The 25,114-nt window shown below is 38.4% G+C and overlaps 1 protein-coding gene across 12 annotated transcripts in view; it reads right to left on the reverse strand.

Annotated features, from left to right (window-relative positions):
* LOC117601361 (serine/threonine-protein phosphatase 2B catalytic subunit 2) overlaps positions 1 to 25,114 on the reverse strand; it is a 116,165-nt gene that overhangs the window by 46,493 nt on the left and 44,558 nt on the right. For all 12 annotated transcript variants that reach the window (XM_034318020.2, XM_034318016.2, XM_034318023.2 and 9 more), the window contains exon 3: positions 5,844 to 5,968. In XM_034318020.2, the coding sequence (XP_034173911.1) occupies positions 5,844 to 5,968 (125 nt within the window). The remainder of the gene's footprint in view (positions 1 to 5,843; positions 5,969 to 25,114) is intronic.

Consider the following 25,114-nt stretch of genomic DNA (forward strand, 5'->3'; position numbering starts at 1 on the left):
AATAATATGAAATACGGAATTGAATTAAAATTGAGGCTCTCTTCATGGTCCGCCGTCCGAGGGTTAAATATTCCAAAGTTTCAATATGCCATGGTGTAATATGTAATGACCCAATCTTGCTGTGCGATTTAATTTGTTAACGGTACAATGGTATAATAATTTATTTACAAGCGAAGTGTGTACACTAACGATGCATACGTACGGTGTGTAAATAATCGTCAAAACTTGGCCATGCAAGGAAAATCAATATCGAATATGGAGAAAGAGAGAGAGAGAAAGAGATAGAGGTAGAGTAGCGCATCATTTATTCATCGCGTATACACGTTTGTTTCGAATGCGGGCATCCACAGGTATAAATGCACATTGTAAGCGAGCATATCCTGGTTGAGGGACAATCGTATGAATCGTATGAAGCTGTGAACACGGTCGAGCCGTAAGCTGTCGGTTTATTGCTTTCTGTCGCGAGCTTGTCTACCAGACGTATTTTCATTTCATCATACAACGCGTCATATTAGACAACGATTTACACAACAGCGCAGATGGAGTTGATCAGCAGAGATATGTACATCTATTCATTTCGCTACGAATGTTTATAAAAATACATCTTCATTATCTTTGCTATTTTTAATTCGAGATATTAGATAAATTTGATTTTTCCAACTTCTTTAAACTGAGTACGTCGAGTATCATCATTGTCAGTACTGGATATGGAATCTCTTCTTGGTCCGTTTTAAGGTAGAACCAAGTCCTTCGCTATGACACCGAAGTAGAAGATTAACTTTGTAGTGTGAAAGCTTAAGTATGTCATTCTAGATGTCCTTGAACTAAATTCTCTATACAGTGAACTTGGAGTTGATTCTCACCTTCCTTAGAGTGTTAAGATCCTACGCTATCAACCCCTATAATTTTTCCATTTCCGAAGGTTCAATAACCTGAATCTATTTATTTATATTCCTTTTGCTAATTTATTACATTTCATACTGTATTCTATATTCTTCATATTCTTACCATTATACTTTATAATTCTATTTAAGTATAACTTTTATAAAAGCGATCTATCTTACCCTGCGGAAGATCACATTATTCCTCAGATATTTTCTTAGCAAATTTAACGTGAATATTAACAATTTAAACTTTTTCCACTTTGAATATAAAAATGTAATTTTTATAGTTTGCAAGTGTAACTTTTTTTGACTTTCCAATTCTTAAAATTTTTATTTATTAAATATTTTGCAGATTAATATCTGTATGTTTGATATTTTTTGAAAAAATCATTCTTAAAATTAGCAACGATTTTGAGGTTTCCAAGATGCCTATTCAAAATCATCAAATATCAAAGGATTTTAATTAGCAGTTTAATAATTCATGCCTCCCACGAGAAATCAACGATTCATTATCTCGGTGATTACCAACAACAATAACGTCCCGAATTGTCTAGTACACCGATGCTTTTGTTCATTTAGGTAGTAAGTAGAGTTAACCGGGATTACTCGTCGACCATTACCGTTGCTGATTAATAGAAATTCGGGAAATGATCAATGGTACGCTCGCTTTTGTCCCTCGTACAGGGATTATACGTGTATTCGCGTACGCGTTACCCACGTTCCTATTATGCTACGTCGTTGTTGCCGCTCGTCACGCCGCGCCGGTCCGCCGACGCGTTTATGAAACCATTTTCGTTTTATTACCCGGGACATGTTATATATTTCGCTAGACCAGCTATATCACCACTCTAAATATGATGTCACGGCTATAAACACACTGCAAGCGCAGAAAGAGAACGTAAAAACCGAGCTCCGCTTTAATTCGTTAATCTTATTAAACTGCGAAGCTTGCAAGCTGCGTTTTCTTTTGAAAAAAAAAATTTTATTAATTCCCTTTTTAAAATTTAAAAAATTCAAATATTTCAGTATTTAAGATCTGAAATAAAATATTTTTCAAAAAATAAAAGAAAATATTTTCCCATCTTATTCGGTTACCATTGCACCAATAAAACGAACTTTCAAAGATATATTATTTTATACTGCTGCGAAGGCAAGAAGGTACGTCTCATTCGACGTCTCTCAATTTAACTCATCGAAAGTTTCAGCAGACAGATGTTGTTCTCAGGTGGATGCTGGAACGGTTTTCCCGTTTAAAGGAATTCGTAGCCGGTCTCGAACTCGAGGAAATTGGTTGGCAAGCCTTCTGCGCGTGTATGCAACATCCTCGCAATGGAAATAAGAACGAATTTAACGTGCACACAACGTCGAGCGTATTACTTCGACACGCTTACACTGCATACACTGAATCTCAGGATTGGGAATTTCATTGGAGTTGCATCCAAAAATACTTTTCTCTCTGATTCTTTTACAACATACCTACGCGTACAAAAGGAAATACGAATCGGAAATTTTTGCTGAAACTCGAGTTTAACCTGACATAAAGGATTTATTGAATTTATAAAAATTTAAGGCTCTGAAATATGGTATTGAAAAATGACTTCGACACTCGAGAAGAAGCTTAGATGGTAAATGTGTAAATTAGCTGACAAGATGATCGCGATAGAGTGGATCACAAGTGGCATAAATAAAGAGAGATTTGAAAGATAAGAAATGAGTAGCCTCTTGAACGTATTTAGTTCTAATAAGAATAGACACTCGACGCGATTATTAATGACTCTGACAAGTTGCAAGTGAAGATGCAACATCAGCTTATCCATCTACTCTTCGTCAACATTCTCTTTATCAACCTTTTCAATTATAACAATTTATCGAAGGTGTAATTTTATATTTGGCGGTGAGTAAAATTTGTTTATGAAATAAATTGATCGTTAGGTTAACAGAATGGCACGACGACAAATATTTCAAAATCCTTGTTAAGTGATGACACTTAACAAATAATAGTCACCGACATCTCCGCCGAAATCATCGCCAAATCGGTTCACTGTCTGAAAAACGGTTCATTGTTTTCGTTCAAAGGTAATAGTCACGTTCAGGATAGAAGATAGACAGACCGAAAGACTCTTGAAAGTGTTAGATACAATACTATTCAACTTTACGGTTGATTTATTGTCTTGGCAAACGATAGTGTTGCGTGTCACTCATCCAGTGGACATAATAATCGTGGGTGGTGTTAGTCATCGTGCCAGATTCTTCCCATTCTTCTTCCTTCGTTCCATTTGTTAAGAAGCCTTGTGACTCGAGATGGTTTTCAGATTTTCGAAATCTTGGCTGGTAATTGAAGAAGTAATTCAGAAAATGTTCCATCTGGCTGATTTCTGAATTGTAAGAGCCTGCTGGTATTTTTATTTAGCCACCTTACAGAATTTTCATAAAAATCATTTTTTCATTTTATAATTTTATTCAAAGGGGACACCCATAGTGAGTTCTAAATGAGAAATTAGTTTTTTGTTTCAAACTTTATTATTTTATGTTCAAAGTTATTCAATTTCCTCGAACACAAAGTAAACATATTGTTCGATACCGAAAATTATTTGGTTCTCGTGCAGCCTTGAAGTCGATTAATTTCTCTTTGCTAATCCATCCGACTGTCTACGTTCCGCACCCCTTCAGCGTCCCTTTGTGTAGCCACTGAACCGATATTACACCCTTCTGCTTTCCATCCCTCTATAATTATACGGGAACTATCGCACGAAATCATTCTCGTATCCATTGTTTTGAGGTAGCACACCATGAAATTGTTGATCGTATCTGCTGTCGTTAATTATTTGGTCGCAGATCATGAGAGAAAATTCAGAAATTGAAAAATATTCTTAAAAACAAGTGAAGAAAAAGAAGTCTTTTGGTTCGTTAACTAAATGTTAATTTTAACCTAATTTCACTGTTTGCTGTTTCAAATTACCAGCGTTACTTTTCATTGTTGACACTGGTGTTCCACTTACAGATGCATTAGCACCTGTAAGAGCTGATTCAGCAGGCTCTACGACACCGAAAGCCTTTAGTTTACGGATTCTGCAACACGACTCGCATCGGTGCACCAACTGTGTTACGAAACACTGTGTTCCTAGCTAGTTTACCACACCGATTTCTCGGTGTATGCACTACGTGACGGTGCTGTGTATTCCCGCGACAGTCGATCGCGTTCCGAACGTGATGCCTGAACGTGATCTCATGGATTAAACACTTTCAGTCCCTATCCTCTTGATGGAGTCACCTGCTCGAAGGTGATTTAACGATTCAGTACTTTCCCCTTCGACACACTATAACTTCCCTATAAATACCAACAATCCGTCCGGAAGGTCGGCGACGCACGGTACTTAGACTCCAATCTCTCTATCTCAAGAGGTATTTAGATTTTTAACCTTCGGTACCATTAAATAGATAAAATTGGGACTTGAAAACTTTTCCCCCAGGTCTTCAAAGTCCTCCTGGTACGTACCATGCTCTCCTATAGATACCAAGAATTCGTCCGGAAGGTCGACGACGCACGATACATAACAATTATGATTAAAAAGACACTACCTAAGCGCACTTAATATTTTCTACTGTATATTATCAGAAAATATAGCTTCTAGTATTAAATTATTTCCTTTTCGATCAAATTAAGTAACCGTCGAACGTTTTTGTTATATCTTTCCGATTTCCTTCAGTAATGTCCTCTTACATCGAATAAGATCCCATTCCTTTATCTCTTATCGTATCGATTCCCTTCTTTCTCTTCTCTAAATTGAATAATCAATTCCATGACCAGTTCTTTTCATCTTTCTACATTCCTCTTAACCCATTTACATTCTCTCCGCTCTCTTTCTATTCTTCTTATCAAATATTTTTTTTCTCCCATTTTCCTTCTTTACCTCTTCCCTCATTTTCCCCGACTCTCATCCCGTTTGTTTCATCCGTGGAAAGAAAATATTCGCTGAATGACTGCACGCTTCTAGCAACGTGGTATTGCTTTTTCTTTCTCTCTTCTGACAGCGTGGAAAATCTAACGAAGCGTATTGCGGATACGAAGTATCGATCTCGACGAAGCTTTACGTCCTTCTTCATCGCGTGTGCAAGCACAGTCACGCAGAAGCTCACGCTGTTGGGGCCACGTCTTCTCGAAACGCGCGGTAAACTCTGTTTTTCCAAGGATTTCCACCTTGATACGTGGTGCCGCAATTCCTTTTGACGTGTTTCGCTACGTATCAACTCGAATCGCGTGATAATATCATCTATTATAGGAATTACTTTTGTTTCTGCGAAATAAGAAGAGAAAGGAAGCTTATTCTCGATTTAGAAAAAATCTGATTGCAATACGACCAAGTTTCTTCATTTTTTTTAAACTGACAATAAATTATTACCGCTTTCAGTCTGTCGATACTTTAAAAATTAGAGGGTTATAAAATCTGCCTCTATTATCAATAACCCTTACTACACATCTAATAATAACTGAAAATTGTTTTATTATAAATTTAGTAGTGTAGGAGAGGAGAGAAAAAGGAGTTTCGTCTCGGAATCGACTGTCAGACTCATCAGTGGGGCTGACAACAGACGATCCCTGCCCCAAACACCTATCATATCGCAATTCGAAACTCCCATATGTATATTCGAATTGCATGCCGGACGACCGCTAGCGAGAACACTGTCATCCTTGCCGCCACCTAGCGGTCCCCGGCTCGAACCAAAGTCGTCCGGGGAGACGAAACCCTCTCTCCCCCTCCACTAAACTGCTACAGTAGTTTGTTGTAATTACTACACTATCTAACATGTGAGTTGGAACAATTAATTGTTGCATCGAATGTTTCAAAACGAATACACAGACGGGTCCTTTCGTTGGTTTAGTCGAAAATAATCTGTGAAAGCGTTCGTCGGGAAGTTAGGTGAGCCAGCAACGCGATAATAATGTAATTTCGAACTTACCTCGATACTGAAATAACCCCTGTCCACATAATCGCCGAGAAAGAGATACTTTGTGGAGGAGGGTGGACCACCCACCTCGAATAACTTCATCAGGTCATAGAACTGGCCGTGAATATCGCCGCACACTGAAACAGCAAAAAATAGAAATAGAAATTAAAATATCGAATGAAATAAACAGATATAATAATTTTAAAATTATTAACTCGCTCGAGATAATATTAATGTTTCATCATGACTCCAGATAAGTATTACGATCTGAATCATTAACGAATTAAAAGATTTCTTCTTTCATTCGATTCCTTTATTTGCCAGCTGCGAAAGCTTTTCACTGTAGAAGAGTAGTTGTACGACTTCTTCGTTCTCAGTCAACTTTAGAAGCTTTCCTTGCAATAAAAGCTAAAAGCATTCCAGTATTAACCTAAGGATCCTTTCTACTCTATTTTCAACCATGTTTATCCATCCACTACCAATCAATTTTAATAATTCTCCCATTAGTAACCACTTCCAAAACTATCTTCCACCACTTAATTCAATTCTCGCTCGAATGATTCCCTTTCCATTTAGTTCGAAACCTTATCGAATTCACTATCATCCAATCCAACTTTACTCAGCGCATTAATTTCCCCAAAGCAGACAGAATTTTTCAGAAATAATTAAAATTCAAAATTCCATGATAATCGCAGAGAAATACAAACAATTAATTTTTGAAAATTCTCCAATTAATAATTATTTCCAAAGGCTTCTACAACTACTTCATTTAATTTTCACTTCAACGATTCTCTCTTCATCAAGTTCAAATGCTCATCAACGAACTCCAACGACCCCATTCGTCTGGTGCATTAATTCCAAAAACAGCCAGAATTTCTAGCAATCATGAGAGATCAAGATTCCTAACAACTGAGAAACACTAATAAAAGCCAGGCTCGGGCAACATTCGTCTTGGAAAACTTTCTCGTTCACCATCTAAACCGGAATAATTGGCCGGAGAAGGTACAACTGGAAATGGTGATCGTGACTGTAAGGAGGTTCACCAAGGAGAGGCAAGGTCGAGCTGTGAAATTAGTACAATTAATCGAGCACGATTAATGCACGAGTTGCGTCAAACGTAGTCGCACGAACACGTCTGGGCCCTCGAGACCCGGGCAAACTTGTTTGCAAACGTTTCCAAGTGAAATTACGAGCTTCCCGCTCGTCGACGCCGACCGAAGAGGGGAATCAGACGAGCCGAACAACCACGTTAGCAAAGTTTCTTCCACGAACGTTACTCGCGCAAACTTCCAACGAGATGTAACGGAGTTGCTTCCGACGTTTACATAGACTGCTCCTTCCGTTTCACCGAGAAAGAAATCAGTTTTCTAAAGTTGCAGATTTTTTTATTTTACCATGGAAAGTTTTTCAATTTTCCAATAGGTAAGTTTGTTAAAATTTGTTGAAATTAAAATTTAAAAAATGTTACATATACATAGTACCATTGTTTGTGTAAAAAAGAAATTTTCTTTGAATCGTTACATTCAATTTGAAATATTCATCAACTTGTTCGATCCGTCAAACAAATTTTATTTATCTTTCAAATCAATCTTTGTTGAATCAATCGAATTTAGCAGACGGTTTCCTGAGAATTCGAACACCTGTATTGTAATATAATCGACACTGTGTGTTGACAAGTCTTGCCAAAATAACGTGGAAACTGCGAACCGAAGAGATGTTCAAAGAGCGGTAACGCAAGTAGAATTACTCAAGGATTTCGAATCCTTCATTGGGATCGAATGAATCGGGACAATTGCATTTTGAAATCGATCGATGGGCTCAAGCATTTTGCTGACCATATCGTTTTCCATTGCTCTTCGAATGTTCTGCTGTAATTCAGCAACAAGTGGCAACTTTGTTTCCCTCGGCTAGGCTGCGCTCGATATGTCTGACCATATACAGCCCTCCGCTACTTACTACTGCTCGCATACACGAAAATTCTTGAAATTATTGCTGAATTCATAAGTAGTCACTTTTTCTCTTATAAATGTGAACTATTTTTGAAATTGTTTAAGAAATTAGAATGCATTAAAATACAGTATTTATTACATGTCTGACCATGCATGGACCTATTCTACTTGCAGCTTTCAATAAATATTGAAATTCTTAGGATTATTCGTAGATTTATGAAAATACTTAGTTCTACTAAAAATTTCGAATATTTTTCTGATTATTTATATACAAATGTAAAAATAAACTAATTACAATATTTAGAAAATGTCTGACCACATTTAGACCTATTCTACTTACAACTGCATACGAATGCAAAAATTCATTCATAGATTCATAAATACTCAAGAATTCTTTTATAAATCTAGAATATTTTTCTGATCGTTTATGTATGAATTTAGAAATGCACTGAAATACAATGTTTACGCTATGTCTGACCATATACTGACTTATTCCACTTGCAATTATGTATGAACACTAAAATTTTTTAAATTATGAAATTCTTTCGACCTATTCTGCCTCTACAAAGGAAAATTTCATGCCTGAATGGTTCTTATTCGTACGACCTAAAGAAAAAGTTTCTGAAAGTTTGAAAGCACCAAAACCACCAACCGGAAGTAACCGAAGTTGTCAAAGAATAATGGAACAACGTAGTATTGATAGATTCTCGTCGAAAACGTGAGAAAATATAGAGAAGTTCGAAAGCATTCGCGATGCTTTAAACGTTGCATCGCTGTTCTTGTAATATATCGGTCGTAAGTTTCGCGATGACTGCTATTCCGGTAACGTATTACGGAAGTTTGCCGCATCATCGCGCGCGTAAATCTTCTCGATGCCGCTAATATTAAAATCAGCATTCTCGCGGCCGATAAACAGTATTTATCGTCGAGCTACAAATGCATCTCACTGAAAACAGATACCAACGAACTGTCTACTTTTTTCTTGTCAAAAACGTTTTAAAGAAAAGTAAAAACAAAATTAATACGTACGTCGATGTCTACCTTTGATAATTTTTAATTAAGAAATTAACTAGAGGTAGAATTTGTCCAAAGCGAACGTGATAAACCATAATTAGTAGAGCAATTCTGCAATTCTCTCAGCACATTCCTACATTTTCCGCTTTCTAGTCCTTTTAAATTATCCACTTGCATTAAGCGACTGATTATCTTCGTCGTGACGAACGAAACAGGCGTTTAGGTTTAATTATTTAAGTGAATTAACGCTTCTGCAAAGTTCCAGCGTGCGATGGACAAAGCGAAACGAAGAATAAAGAGAAGACGAACGAGGACGAACAAAACGTTCGAAGTTCGTGCAAATATTTTCCCGGACAAGTGCAAAGGTTTTCTTCTCCGAGCTACTTCTTTGAGTTTTCCTCAATCTGACGACTAGGATTATTTTTAAAGAGACCATGGGAAAAGCTGAATGATTATTCAAGCGATATTGAAACAGCAAGGAATTCTGACGACGCTCATTGTGCTTACAAGTTGCTTAAGCTAATTGCGAGGACCGTCCCGGGAATTTCTCTTAGCGTAGCTAACAACGCGGTCAAAGTGCCTCTTCACGTCCCTATCGTGCTCGAGCTGATTAAGTGCGCCGTGGACCGATGTCAGAAGACGATAATGTGCATCTGGATTATATCGAACACTCCCTTTCATCTCTTGCTAGAAAAATTCCATGGAAGATATCGTAATCGGTAGCCCATTGGTTGTAATATCGTAGATATGATGTATGACACTAACATAAGAATATATTACGCACTCGTATTATCCGAATTTCAAATTGTGAAATTTCTTCGTCGAAAACAAATTAATTAAAGCGTCTTTGCTCATTCTCGGGGCGAACGAAGTTTAATCCGACGAGACTATACGGAACTCGAATTAGAGATATAACAAGGGATTGCTTGATACGATTGTTTTCCTTTAGACAATACAAATTGCACCACTGCAACGTAACTTCGTCGAATCGCTGGTTTTGCATAATTCACGATCTTCCGATGCACCAATTTCACGTAGCGAATGTATACGTACGTACACGAACTTATATCAAGTTTTTATTGCTTTATGACATGTCGATGATCGAAGAGAAACTAACGCGAAATTCGGAACTTTGAAACGTTACACATTAATATGAAAACGAATAGAACTTTTTATTACACCACTCGAGGATGAACAACTGAAACGAGGCTAAATTCCAGGAAAATTCTACATTTTCCCAACCACGCTCGAATTCCACGTAACATTTCGCGATGCATTTTAATTGGATCCTCGTGTCGAAAAATCAGCGGGCGAATCGCGTATCGGGTACGAAATTCACCGTTCGTTAATTTGCACCGGAAACCACGTAACCGGAGAACCCGGCATAAACAATCGAGTTCATTGCTGATTCACGATAAACCGATGTAAAAATGAAAATTAATAAAAAAAAAAAAGAAAAAAAAAGAAAAGAAAAATGGAGAAGAAAAAACGCGATCGTAACCTCATTCTCTGTCCTCGTTTTAGAAAACCACACCGTCGACCGCTTAAAGCCAGCCATTCGTATTAATTATTCCCACGTCGGGCTGATTAACGAGCTCGCCCGTGCAATTTGTAGTCACGCTCGCTAACGCCCTAATGATAATAAAGCGGCAAAAAGGCGAAAACGATGACCAGTTGGCGCCCAAACGCTATTGATCTTTAGGACTTCATAACACGGATCCACCATGATTAGAGCTAAGGGTGTTTGGAAAATTTCGAATATTTCAATATTCCGAGGAGCGGGAAATATTTATGAAATTTCGAGTATTCGAATCGCGCCGAATGTTTAGGAAATTTTTTAATGTTAGAATTTCGAATATTCTAAGCGTTTGGATTTTGGAATTTACACGTGTTGGAATTTCGAATTATATAACAGCAAATATTTGGGAAATTTCGAATTGTACCGAACATTTAGGAAATTTCGAGATACAGAATATTTTGCATATATTGCAAATTTGAATTGTAATGATCTTTTCTAATTAACAATTGACAGATTCACGATATGAATTCATCGAATGAATTCATCGGTGTAATAGAAAGGAGAACCGGGTTATTTTCACTTGGGACGAGGTTGAAGCTTGTCAAACGACTCGTGAACCACTGACTCGAGAATGAAAATCGTGCTCGATCGACTTTCGAAACGTGCAATAAGAAATCGACAGAATGAAAGTGCAGAGAATTTTCAGAGGGGAAGCAGTCTCGCGTTCGCTATATAGGTCGTTTGTTAAACGAAGTGGTTCGCTGCGAGGCTGCTCGTCTCGGCTGTGAAACGGTGCATAAAAATGCACTTACTTAGCCGCATAAATCGATCCGCTCCCGGTATGTTTACACCGTTACATAGCGGTATATAAACCCGCTCGCGGTGACGATGCTAAGTAGTATCCCTGGAAGGAAAATACTACCCATCTATACAGGTTGCCCGACGTGAAAGGATTTTCCTCCGAGATGCATCGTCTCGTTATATTTTCAATAATCATTCTGTCGGATCACTGAAAAAAAAAAAAAAGAAAAAAGTAGCAAGCTCAACGAACCGTGGAAACTTTGTTAAATTTTCCCTCACTTTTTCCTGTGAATCGAATTATCTTCGACGAATCTTTCATTCATAACTTGTCCTTCTTGGGAAGATTTCTTGTTAGCCAACATTTTTTCCCTTCTAAATTTTCTTTGAAATGGCTGAGATTCTTGCAATTTCTTAATTAAGACCTTCTCCTGATTTTCTGAATTTTTTCGCAAAATTATTAATTGCAAGATCCAATGAAACATAAAAATTAATGTCAGCAGTAATAACACATTTCAAATTAAAGTTTTCTTGTAATAGTAATCAACATCAGAATGATGGCTGGACGTTGTTCAAAGGGTCAAAGTTTAATTTGCCAACCCCTAACGAATCAGGGTTCATCATGCTCTCAGGAAGCCCCAGGTTGGCCACAAATTACACATCGTACTCAGTCCCGGCTAAAGGGTCAACGTGTTAGGAATAAGAACACACTGTTCCTTTCCTTTTCTTTCTTGGCAGGGAATTGGGCAAGCGCAACACGTAACGCGTCGCCGGAGAATTCTCTCCGCTTCCTTAGGTGCACTAACGGTGCGGTTTCCGCATCGATCGACCCGGATTTCCAGGCACGCGATCGACGAACTACGAATCTGGAACTTTGAGATCTAAGGATCTCATCCCGCGACTCTTTTTGTCGCGAGAAAATCAAATATTTAGAGTTCCGAGGAATAGCCCGTCGTTTTATTAAACATCATAGAAAATGTATGGTGTTCGATGACTAGAGACCCTTAATTGCTCCTGAAATAGGATCTTCGGAAAATGCAATAGAATTTAATTATTCAATTATAATTTTTTCGAGAATTTATATAACCTCAATTTTAGGAACTGACACTGACAGCCAATTGTGTAGAGCGTAGTAAAATTTAATTAATTTGAAAGGTAGACTTTTTAATATTTTTATTAGATAAAAATAGGAAAGTTTAATATTTTATTCTGGACGACCTAATAAAAAAAGGATATTCAAAGTCTTTGACCTCTAATCCTGAAATTTAATTAAAAATTTCATAGCAGTCAGCTTCTTTTATCATGACCGCACAAGATGAAGTCAAACTGGAGATGGAGTCGTGATAACTGATACAAAAGCCTAGTAATCAGTTTAAAATATACACTACAGAAATACATTCAAGGCTTTGGTATAATACAAGGCGCAGAGATAAACAAGATTAATTGGATCAAGGTCGATCAAGCTTAATTCGACTTTTACTTAACTGGATACGAGGTCTACTGGTTCAGAATCAATTCGAGCCACATTACTCGAATTCTAAATTCATTAAACCTTCTAGCGTCTCTTTTGAACTTTCAAATCATCGGATCCGTTGAATTTCAAGAAATTCTCGGCTCAACTTCGTTAAGATTCTACTTGCATTCAAGAACGTTACGACAAAGTAGCTCTTTATTAAATTCAGTCGAAAATTCGTGATTACGCAAGACACGAAAGTTGGCCGGCTATACAGCCGAATCTCTGACTGCGGAAGCCGGATTTATTATGTTCGCGTTCGTTCCATTAACGTCGAATTTCGAAAAGCAATTAGCAGCAGTACGCGCTACGGAATGTTAATTACCAGAGAATCGGCTTACAAAAGTTCAACGCACGCGTTTCGCTGAATGCCGCTGTTTAGAGATTCGTTAATCCAAGTATAATAACAGGGAATATCCAGAGAATTGATAATGCAAATGCAATCGTTGATGTAATAAATATATTGAAAGAGGGGGTAATAAAATTACAATACAGAGGAAGCTGGAATTCTAAAACTCCTAATTTTGACGATATTAATATTAGAAGTGATTCAGAAACAAAATAATATAATTTTTTAGAAATATGGATATCGAATAAATATTAATTCAAATTTTCCCCCGTAAATATTTACACGCAAATGGTGGGGGATCACAGGCCCATATACAGGGTGTCCCACCCCAAGTGTGACAGAGCTGTTATTCCGTAACTAGTAATGATACAAAAAAATTGTTCATATGGAAATTGCACGGTAAAATGGGAACTATGTTTTGGCCGAAATGAAAAATTTGTTACATTATTAATTTAAGAGGTACGACGGTCTCGATATCGATAATGGTTATATCGTTGATCAGCGAGCAGGAGATCCTTGATAAACCGAGTTTCCTCGTAAGGGTTTGGCTGTGTTGCGTCGACGCGAGGTCAACGAGAACCTACTTGCTCGTGAAGACATTGCGAACCGGACCAAAGGGTCAACGACGGAAACCAGGCTGCCGGAAGCGTGAAGGAAATTAAAGCGCGTGGCTGAGGGTGAAAAAAGGGCGACGAGGGTTGTGAATTGTAGAAGGATCATCGGCGAAGAATCGCACCCTATGGAGAATACCCTCGGATTTGTCTGATGTCGATTCCTATCTCCCCGTGTTTCTTCCCTCTTTTTTTAAGGGAGAAGGCCCTTTATCCTAAGAAAGGGAGAGAGCCAGATCCGTTTGTATAAGGAGATGAATTATTGTGTATTATTAGAGCGGAATAATCGGTGATCGATGCTTCGATAATAATAATAATTAAGAATATTAGAAGTTACAAATAATGAAAAGGAGAGAAATGATGTTTTTCAAAGGAAGGGAAAAGTCGGGTGAAGTAAAAGTTTGCTCAAGTCGTACCTTTTGAATTTTGAATGTAATACTTAAGAATCTAATTATTAAGAATAGGAATAATTAATTTTCAAATTTCAAATGTCAAGCTTTTAATTTGATACTTTATATTATTAGTATAATAACAATATTACTGAAAATAATATTTTTCTATCGTTTTCTTTTAATTATTGGAGTGCATGTAATTTGCGATGCCGGTCACCGGTGACCCCCATGGCAGTCAACGTGTTAAGTGGTACGACTTGAGCAACCTTCCTCTACGTTTATTGGATCTGAAGTGGTGATTCCACGCGGTGTCGCGTGCCACGAAACCCTGTATCACGATCAAACTTAAGAAACACGCGTGTGGAACTCTATAGGAACATGCACGCAACGCGGGCTCAAAGAAATTTCCACGGATCAATAGAAAACCCGACTACTAACACTATAAAACAATCAAAACAATAAAAAGGATCCCATATACCACTGCAATCGTTTCCCCAAATCAAAACGTAAACCGTTGATTTATGGTTCTGATTCGTATCACCTTTGGCCGAGAAACAAACGCGCGATACTCGTAAAAAAACGAACACGTTGTATTCTTCACTGAAAAACAGCAATCCATTGTTAAACAAAGAATGAACAAAAAAATAGGGAACAAGTTCCATGGAGGAGGAATATTTTCGAACGGAATATCATGTACGATAGGAAAATATTCCAGGTAATTTACGAGAGCTCGAACGACACGGCGTATCATCCAGATTTATGGTGCTCGTTAAAATTGCCCATAAAAGGCAGCGCGGATTGCTTTTTCGGATTAAAAGCGAGCGAGTTCGCCTAGCAGCGCGTATCCGAGCTGCTTCTATTCTCGCCGGGATACTGTTCCGTACGTAATAACGCGAGCACCGAGGATGCATTCTATGCGACAAGCAACATTTGTTCACGGGAAATGCAGCTCTCCCATGGGGAACGGGGATAAAAGTCGAGAGACGGCCAACTCCGCGCACCGTAACTCGTGTTCCTTATGACTCCTGCCGCAGGATCTTTTACGAAAATCGGTTCAACTTGACGAACGTTGGACTTGAATTATCTCTGACACAGTTTGAACAGATTACTAGTGTACGAGAAACACGAATAGAATGGGACAGACATAATTGGATATTAAATTTAATGATTCTTGAATTTAGAAATTCGGAGACTGGAATTTTCGTACTATAGATTTTCCAAGTATAGAATTTTACTGCGATCAATTCTAAAAGTTTCGAGATTCCATCGTTTTAAATTCCAAATTTGGAAATTTGGAGGATGGAATTTTTATAACTGGACAAATTTGCAGCAGTTAAATTCGAGTACTTTAAATTCCAGATTTGGTGATTTGAGAAATGTAGAAATCTCAAGATTATAGCGATTAGAAAATGAAATGTAAGAATGGTAAAGTCTGTTGTCGAATATTAGCGAGCTACTATCAAGCGTACACCTGTGCTGCTTCCGCTTCCGCGATCCACCAGCATGAATACTGCGAAGTGCCCACCGCTCAGGCACTTCGAAGCATTGTTAACGGATGACAAATGGACGTCCGCGTGATTGATATTGGTGGGACGCGTTTGTCCCCGGCTTAACAGGCGGAAGGATGAAGCAGTATCGCGGATAGCACGCGCCGCTTTGCGTCTTCACGTCATCGACATGCGTGTGTCAAGCCGACTAAATACGCTCGAACGCGTGCACGACGCTTCTATTTACCGTTGGTATTCAACGGGAAAACGTTGCTCTGATATTACATATCTGACTGCGTAGCGACATAATCTAACATAGATTACCAGAAACCGCATCCTGCTGAGAATATTAAAGATTAATTTCAACGAGAAGCAAAATTAATAATTTTGTTAATTAATTTACGAAAGAAGTGGGTACTTAAAAAGTTAATTTCTTAATTTAAGGAATTTTCATACTCGAGATAGAAAATATGAAGTAGATGGAAATATTTCGTTAGTATGATTAAGTGCAAATGCTCAGAAATATTCTAATCAGTGATACACAGAGTAATTTCGAGGTTCCGCTACATTTTACGAATTTCTATGGTAGCTAAACGATTCCATGCAGATGCATTCGAGCATGTATATATCTATCTGAGCATTCGCTGGATAAGAAGATTACGGGATGTAGCTGCAGCTTGTGGGAACCACGAGCTGCGTCAGCTCGAACACAGATTACGAGATTGTCCTTATCTAATGAGATGATCTTCGTGTTTCATCGTTCTCTTATTCCGCGCTAGTGAAACGAAATACATCGAAAAGGGATTTTAGATCTTGACTAAACTGTAGTGTCCGTACGCTAAACTACTCGCCACTCGACTAAATTACTAGCCGTGTCTGAACCAGCCTTTAGATCTGGTACGGCTAGAGGGTCGTGCACGAACTGCATCTTTATGGAGGGGGCCATAAAGAACCCGCACGAAGGTCCGGTACTTTATACCTGGAAGTTAGACTTGAGCTCTGCAGAGCCGAAAATTAATTTAATATTAATATTTTTTCACTGACTAAAACCATTCAGACTTTTTTTATTAGTACTTTTTTATTAACTAATCTAATCCTAACCTAACCAAACCTTTTTCTATTTAATCGAAACTAAAAGAAAGCTCCCGCTGCTGATCGAACGGGTTAAAGGTTGAATTAAGCAATCCGCGCAGGACCAGCCTAGCTGACTCCTCATCATGCATGCGCTACTTTCCTACCTAGGTATGCAGTACCCGACCTTCGTGCGGGTCCTTTACGGCCCCCGCCATAAAGATGCAGTTCATGCACGACTGGCTAGAGACCCATCGACTCTGGTGACAGAGCTAGGCCTTTGTCTAATGGCCAGTGCCTCTCAACGTAGAGATTCCTTTTTGTACAAACCAAATAATATTATTCCAACATTTACCTAATTAGAAATGAAATATTGCAAAAATGATAGGTAAAATAAAAATATTTCCTAATTTTCAATCTTTCCAAAGGAAAAATAAACGATGAATCATTGATGAAACTTGAATGGACTGTACGGAGAGGGGTTAAGCAGATGTATCCGCAGCGAAAGGTTTAATCGAATCGAATGGCGGGAAACGCGCTAATAACGCAGCGCTCGCCGGCTAAAGATAGCCGGAAACGCGTGGCCATCGTTGCAGGAGCATCAAAGGGAAGGCACGATTGTCTGCGATATAAATAGAACGATCGAAAGTGTAGGTAATGCGCGGTGCCGGGTCGTCGATCGTTGCGACGTTAAGAATTCACGAGCACCGGCTGAAAAGCAGTCGAGGTCCGCGTTCAGACCGAACGACGTCAGCTGTTCCTAACACGTGGACGCCACCACGTGGTTTACACTTCAATTTTTACCGCTCATCACCTGATTCCTTCTAACGAATGAACAGATTCGATCAGCTCTATCGCGGCTGTTCGAATATCAAGTGCAGCGATGCACCTAACGAATGCAACAATGCACCAAATAAGTGCAATGATGCACTCCTTTTTTCAAAAATTAGGTATTTGGTAAGAGTTCTTTTTCACCTCCCTCCAAGTGACTCAAAAATTACCAGACAAACTTCTCATGAGTTGTAAGTTAAAAAAACATGTCACGCAGTGACGTCTTTATGGTGCGGTCAAGGGGTTCATCGTCGCCAGTGTTCCCTTGTGTCCGGCTGCGAGAGGTGCACCCTGTATTCGAAGTCCATGCCGGGCGACCGCTTGCGAGAACACTGTCACCGATCATCTCCCCGACCCGAACTAAAGGCGTCCGGGGAGACGAAACCCTCTCTCGCCCTCCACTAAACGTAAACGCCTACACTCTAAAACGAGACACCTTGTATTGTTCAACCTGGACGCTTAACCGCAACGAAAACGACAGGGCGGTTTTATGCTGCGCGTTAATTCGCGACACGCGAGGGTGCATGTATTCCATCGTTGCTCGAGATACGCTCGGCAAAGATAAACAGGTCTTGGTTCGCCAAAGAAAGGAAAGAAAAGAAAAAAGACAAAAACGATAGTCTCGTGTGCAGGTTAACCTCTTCACTCTTCTCTCGAAGCGTATTAGAGTAGCGTTTATCGCGTCGTGCAGATATCCGCGGGGTCATCGGTTCGCCGTGGCAAATAAGCCTGCTGGAAACACGGGAAAAATTGGCCGGAACAAATAAATATCTCCTAACGAACGTGCCAGCCTCGCTACTCGGTTTCTGGGTCACCAGAACCCCAACCACGATGCCTCGCTAATCTGATTCGCAAACTTCTTTCCTCCCTCCGAATTTCCACGTCCTTTCGATCGAACTCCAGGGCCCCCATAAGACGATTTTGCGTTCAAGAATGCAAGAAGAGTAATGTTTACTTGAATATTAATCGATGTAAATGCAAATCTAAATTAGTTATACAAGCTTTAATGTTAATTTTATAAATTTTATTTAAGCTGCTTTTTTATGTCATATATGTGAATGGGCCCTTTTTCGGAGCTTGCCTCGGACCCCCGAAATCTCAGGGCTGGCTCTGTCGAACTCTATTCGTATTCACTGCAAAAGATGTTTATTAATTTTTTAAATGAGGTCAATTTTGAAATAATCTTCAAATTTTTGTGTAATAACGCGGGTGTTCAATGATAAACGTCGAATCTCGCGATACCACGCGATAAAATGGCAATACAGCACACAGCAATCGATTTCTTTCTTGGTCTTAGCGATAAATATGAAAACAGATAAAATGTTTCTCTTCTGAAATCTAATAGCCACGTATAAATACATAAAATGTACGTTATTCGAGCGAGAACAGTTTTATGCTTTGTCTCGAGGATAATAAACATAGAAACAACAGCAGTTTCGTGTTTCGTTCGACGACGAACGATTCCACGGGGCGTCGGATCAATTTTTGATAAGAGAAAAATGAAATTGAAGCAGGATCGAAAATTGTTGCTCGTAAAAGATACAGGGGAACAGAAATTGGACGAAGAGAAATTTGTAATGCATGCGAAATGGAAGCTGAGGTAATCATTGAAACCGAGTTGAAGAAAAAGAACAGATACAAATGCGAAATTTATTTTTCTTTCTTGAGAATTTATTGTTGAATTGATTTATTGCATTTCTATAAATATTACACCCTCTGTTCCATAATAATAATAGCAATTGATGAATTGAATTTGTCCCATAATAATAGTAGCAAAAGAAAATAAGTATAGAACGCAACGTTTATTATTTAAAAACTAGATAAAATTAAACAATAAATTAAAAATATTACTCCTAAGTTTTATTTTGCGTGTTCAGATAGTTTCTGAATTTTTCAATAATTTCGTTACTGCATTTTAAACTTATAGGTAAGATCCCTTGGCTGCAAAGCTTTGCTTTCCCTATATTCCCTATATTTCCCTTGCAAGAACTGGCAAGAACTGGATTTCGATCAGCGGATAAAATCAGAAAAACAGTTATAATTCGTAATAATTAGGTTAACCTAAGAATTGAAAGATGTGTCAAAAGAAATGACAGGTGTCATGAAACATTGATTTTGATTGAAGGCTTCGCAATTTTGCGCTACAACATAATTTACAGCTGCATTCCCGCTGCAATGCCAATAATTCCCGTTTAAATATTCACTTGCTACTATTATTATAGGACAGAGGAAATATATAAAAAAGAAACACTAAAGCATATCATTTCTCTGAAATAGTTAAAACAATCATTATTTAATGAACGAAGGAAGATATTTCATTCATTAACAACTCATCGACAAATTAATCACCGTTATATCGAAGCTGTGGTATAACTTCGAAACAAAATTCCATAAATATTGATCAATACCAACTATCCGATAAATGCTAACATTCCACGATAAATTATATCAGTCTGAAAAGTTACCGCCCAACCTTCGACCCGTTCAATTATTTTCGTACGAACACGAATGAAACACGACGTAAAATGTTTGATATGAAAGAAATTTATCGAGAAACCTTCTCTGATCCCACGAGACGATATCTTATCGGTTTCTAATTTTTTCCAGTTTAACTATTCAATTTCACGTGGAATAAATCAATTTGTCGCGAGCGAGAAACGAGCATCAGCGATACGCTTTTGGTGATTTCAATGCGCGTACTAAATAGAAAAATCCATCCCATAATTAGAGAAACTTAGAAATTCCCTTTCAAGACGTTAATTGATAGTTTTGAAATTACTTCTTTTGGCAATTGTTTGTGAATAAAATTAATTAGCAACGTCAACGATTTTCTTGATCGTCTTCCGACGATAATCATATTTAAAAATTTTTGTTTGAAATTCATCTTTGGTGATCGGAAGATGAAAATCTCGAGGTACGCGAATCAGAAATTGCAAGCCGTTCGATAAAATTGTTCAAATTCTCACGGTCACTGTGGAACAAAGAACACAAAATGCACGAGCGGTCATTTAATTAAAAGCCAACCACCACCGCTTCAATTTCATTAGCGGATGCGCTCGATCCTTCGAACTTTGATACGGACCAACCCCTACACCTGATACTTGTAAATATGGAAACGTCTCGATTTACCATCAGGTCCATCGGGGGAAAAGATCCATTAGATAAACGGAAGTTGGAACGGAAATCCTGCCTTCATGTTTCACTCGATAATAATAAATCAGCGAAGGGAGATGAATTAATCGTGAGTCGTGGTTAAACGAAACATAAGTAAGATTGTAAAGTAATTATTTATGGTCGCCAGGGGACCTTTTCTATGCGAAATCATTTGTATTCGTATCACGAAGACGTTGCTTCCCTCGAGTAACATCCGGTCCTGCAACCCTCTGGCCTCGACCAATCTTGAACGGAAAAGATAAATCACCGTTTCCAGAGCTCAACAACATAACAACCGTATAATGATTCACAATAAGAAACGCATTTCGTCCTCCAAGGGTTTTTTGATGCTACGGTAAAATAAAAGTAAGCCCTCCCCCTCGGCTTGCCATTACGTTCTTCTGCTCTTAAATATGAGAGCAGAAAATAGCGATCACCAACCTTTATTTGTTGAAAATTAGCAATTTCAATTTATTTAAATAATACGTCAATAAAGAATAAAATGATGTAGCAATGGGTTTAAGTGGATCTCCAGTTTCTAATTTAATTTAATTTAATAAATAAATTCTCAAGTAAATATTAGGTAATTTTTCTTTTTACAGGATCAAAAGAGTCGTCGATTTATTTTCTATGAAGAGTTTCTCATGTCTTCAGAAAAAGATCTTTGTGTCCATCAGAGACTTTATCTCTTCTGAAACATTAACCTGATCTTTCTTCGCCATCGAAGCGATCTATAAAGAGCATGATACATTAAAAAACATTAACTTCTTTTTTCGCATCCAAAGAAACACCCTCTCTCTAAACTCTAAACTTCCCACGAAATCCCCATATATCTTCATCGAATATTTCCTCGTGTCAACCTCTTGTTCGTCCAAGCGTTCACTTCTCAAAACACCATTAGACTTGCATTAAATGGTCAAGACGATAAACGATGAGTTGAAGAAAAATTTACATTTTTTTTTTTCTTCAAAATTTGCAATTTTAAGATCGCGATAAGTTTAGATTTTGAACATTTTATAAGATCTTAAGATCTCAAGTCCCTGAATAAATTTAAAAAATTTCAACGCTTCGGTGAGAAAATTTACAGCCACTTTATTGCCGCTCAGCGACACAGGGAATAGAAAAATTGACAAGGAATCGCGGAAAGGTGGTAGAGATTTTCAAAGTGAATTGACTCGCGTTAAAAGTCGTACGTGGCGCGTTGCCAACAAGCTTCCATCTGTCTTGGTGATACGAAAAGAGCTTCGAAATTCGACATACGCAAGATCGCAACCGCGGGAAACGGTGTTTTCTTTTTATCGAAGACGTCGATGACGCGTCTCGTGACGTTCCCTGGCAGCCCGAAACCGAAAGAGAATCCTTCCTCCGCGAAGGGACGACGATCCATTGTGGACGAGATTGAAAATTTCAAATCCCTTTGGGGATAATCCGCGTCCCGAAATAAAATCACTCGAAGCGTCGATGGAATTTCAAAATTTCCAGCCGAGAAAGCCGGCTGCTTTCTACGAGATTGCTCGAATTCCATCTGTCCTTTTCTTATCGCGATCTTAGAATCGAGAGGACGCTTTACCGTGTGTCCCGTTGAAAATGATAACATATATATCAGATCTGATTATTATATATTTTCATATATAGAGCTGAATTGGGAGAAGGAATAAAAGGCATTAAAATCTGCTCGAAAGAAGTTTCACAGGATAATGAAGCAGACTATATTTACCTTGAAAGAAAATTCATGCTTTATTGGTCCTTTGTATTCTTTTTATATTATTAGAATTTTAGTATGCTCGAACGTGTTCTGAACAAGCGATATTGAAGGTTGAAAACTCTGAAGTTTCACAGTGGTAGAGAATTATAAAATCGATTTGACATAGTTCTCGTGAAAAAACTTTTGCGATTCTTCTTCGTTGCTTTAATCCTCTATTGTGAATAATCGAATTTTCTTATTTTGCTAAACTATTATAAACACAAATTATCCGAGCAAATAAAAATCCTTAAGCAATATTTTAACTGTTTCTGAAATGAATGCAGAAAATGTTCGGCAAACTTTAGCCGGAAACCAAAGGATAAACACAGAAGATTTCGCTGGTGTATTCTTTCAAGCATAATGCTCAATAAAAAAATTTGTTGTTTCACGATCGAATGGTTCTGTAGTTTAAGAGAGGAATCGAGAAACAGAAATAGCCTGATATCCGGGCAGAAAAGGCAGCCTGCCCGTGGCAGGGTTCTACAATTTTATCTTCCTCAAAATAATGAAGTATCGTTTGCAAGCTTTAAACTAGTCTCTTTTTCTAGTACAGCACATAAGTTTCCTTTTTCCTTATTTTCTTCCATAATTAAGAAACTCTTTGAAAAGGAGCAAATAAGCATAAATTTTATTTTATAATAAATTATTATTTCACTCAGAATTGTTAAAATTCTTTGTTTCAACGAAGGATTTATTTAAAAAGTAATGACACAGAAGTGAGAAAGTTGTTTGAAGAAGAAGGAAAATAGAAATATTTGCAAAACATTTTCCTTCTAATGGGCAGAAAATTGGGTAGACGGAGCTGGCCTGAACCGCGCCCGCGAAACATCCTTCGAATCGATTTTAAAATTTCCACCGTCGCGTCGCGTCGGCCCAATCAAAGCGGGAAGCACGCGTCCTTGATCCTGTGGTAGGGATAAGGTCGCAGGACACGTCGAGGCCACGTGGCGCAGGAAACTCAGCCTCGAGTCACGAACCGAGAAACCAGAGCCGATCGTATCTCTCGTTCCGTCCGATCGCCTAATCGCTTGCGTTTAATTAGCAGACATCCAAGGAGACGGGGGATCGAGGTGTGCTAGGATTTCATCGTCCTGGTAATTCCGTATAATCGTCTCGGATTCGCGCCGATGACCCGGAAACTCTTTAACCCCTTCTCTACTAAACGTGATAATAATTCATCATTAATTAAGTGGTCATTGTATTACTTACTCGAATTCATATTAAATTCTTCCCTTTCTATTTCCATTTTCTTTTTTTAAATTATGGAATAAACTTTTGTAAAAGACGGGGAGAAATCGTCGTCTCGGGATCGTCTGTCAGAGATCTTTGCCGCAAACACCTATCACACCGCAATTCGGAACTCCTATACAGAGTGTCTCAGAAAGAGTGTTAGTCCTTTAAGAGGGTGGTATAGCTGGGATGATTCTGAACAACATTTTCCTTTGCAAAAATGTTGTATGAAGCTTCGTTTTTGAATTATTAAGGAATAAAAACACTGGCCAACTCAGGGACGGCAGCCTCGACTACGAAAACTGGGCTTGACCTTAGTCCCGAACGAACACTTTCGGCACCCTGTCGTCCCTGAGCCCGCGCACTATACGCGTTCTGATAGGCCAGTGTGTTTTCCTTAATAATTCAAAAACGAAGCTTCAAACAACATTTTTGCAAAGAAAAATGTTGTTCAGAATTACTCCAGCTACCATCCTCTTAAAGAATTAACACCGCTAGCCCGACTGCATGCCGGGCGACCGCTAGCGAGAACACTGTTATCCTTGCCGCCACCTAGCGGTCCCCGGCCCGAACCAAAGGCATCCGGGGAGACGAAACCCTCCCCCCCTCCGCTAAACGCCTACACTTTTATAAATTAATTACATATTTCTAATAATTGCATCAGAATAAACCGGACCTCCGCAATGAAATTTCAATGTCTCGGAATTGTGCAACGACAAATTCTTGCCAGATGAATCAGAGAAATCTCGAAAACGAAGAAGCATTGTCGGAAGAAGAATATTGAGAAACAGCGGATAATTGAGCCAAAGGATACGAAGGTAAACTGAACTCGCCAGGGATTTTCGATCGTTTTATATTTGTTGACGTGTATTTGCCATTAAACACTAAAGAAAGAGAAGAATAGAGTCGACATGGCAGAATTACAAAACAGCCTGGCAGACACGTTTAATATTCGCCGACAGAAGCGACTCGGAAACGCAACGAATCAAAGGCTAAGACAATGAAAAATGTGGATCAAGATGTTTAGCAGAGAATATTTACGGAAGAGGAAACGAGAAGGTCGTAAATCTGAAAGTTTTCTGTACTTTCTTTCTCTATTTTTTAATATTTTGGACATGGTACAATATATTTAGTGAAAAATTTAATTATTGCCGTCCTAAATTTCAGAAGACCCAAATATATACATGTATTTTTATTACAATTATACTAATGTTTTCTACGTTCAAACAACCCTGAATTAATACGCAAGGCACGGATCATTATAATCTGCAGGACCAAGTAATTCCTTGCAAGAAAAAAAGCCGACGAATTGGTCTATAATTGGGAATTGGAGATCTCGTAGCGTTAAGGAGGACGCGAGCTATTAACGAGTCACGAAATAATTTCCTGCTCAACCGATATCTTGGAATCGGCGCAATAACGGCACCGAGTGCACTCTGAACCGTGCTTGCATTCGAAGATAGATGACCCTTAATGGCGCCTTCGGGGTACAAGGGGCTCGATTCGCCGGCAATTAGAACACCTTGTTGATCGTCCGTGATCCAAATACCTGGATCCATCACTCTACTCGGTGTTAAATTGTTTCAAACTGAGAAGTTGCAATTATTTTATTGAGAATAGAA

The sequence above is a fragment of the Osmia lignaria genome, chromosome 6 (assembly GCF_051020975.1).
Source record: "Osmia lignaria lignaria isolate PbOS001 chromosome 6, iyOsmLign1, whole genome shotgun sequence".
NCBI classification, from domain to species: Eukaryota; Metazoa; Arthropoda; class Insecta; order Hymenoptera; family Megachilidae; genus Osmia; species Osmia lignaria.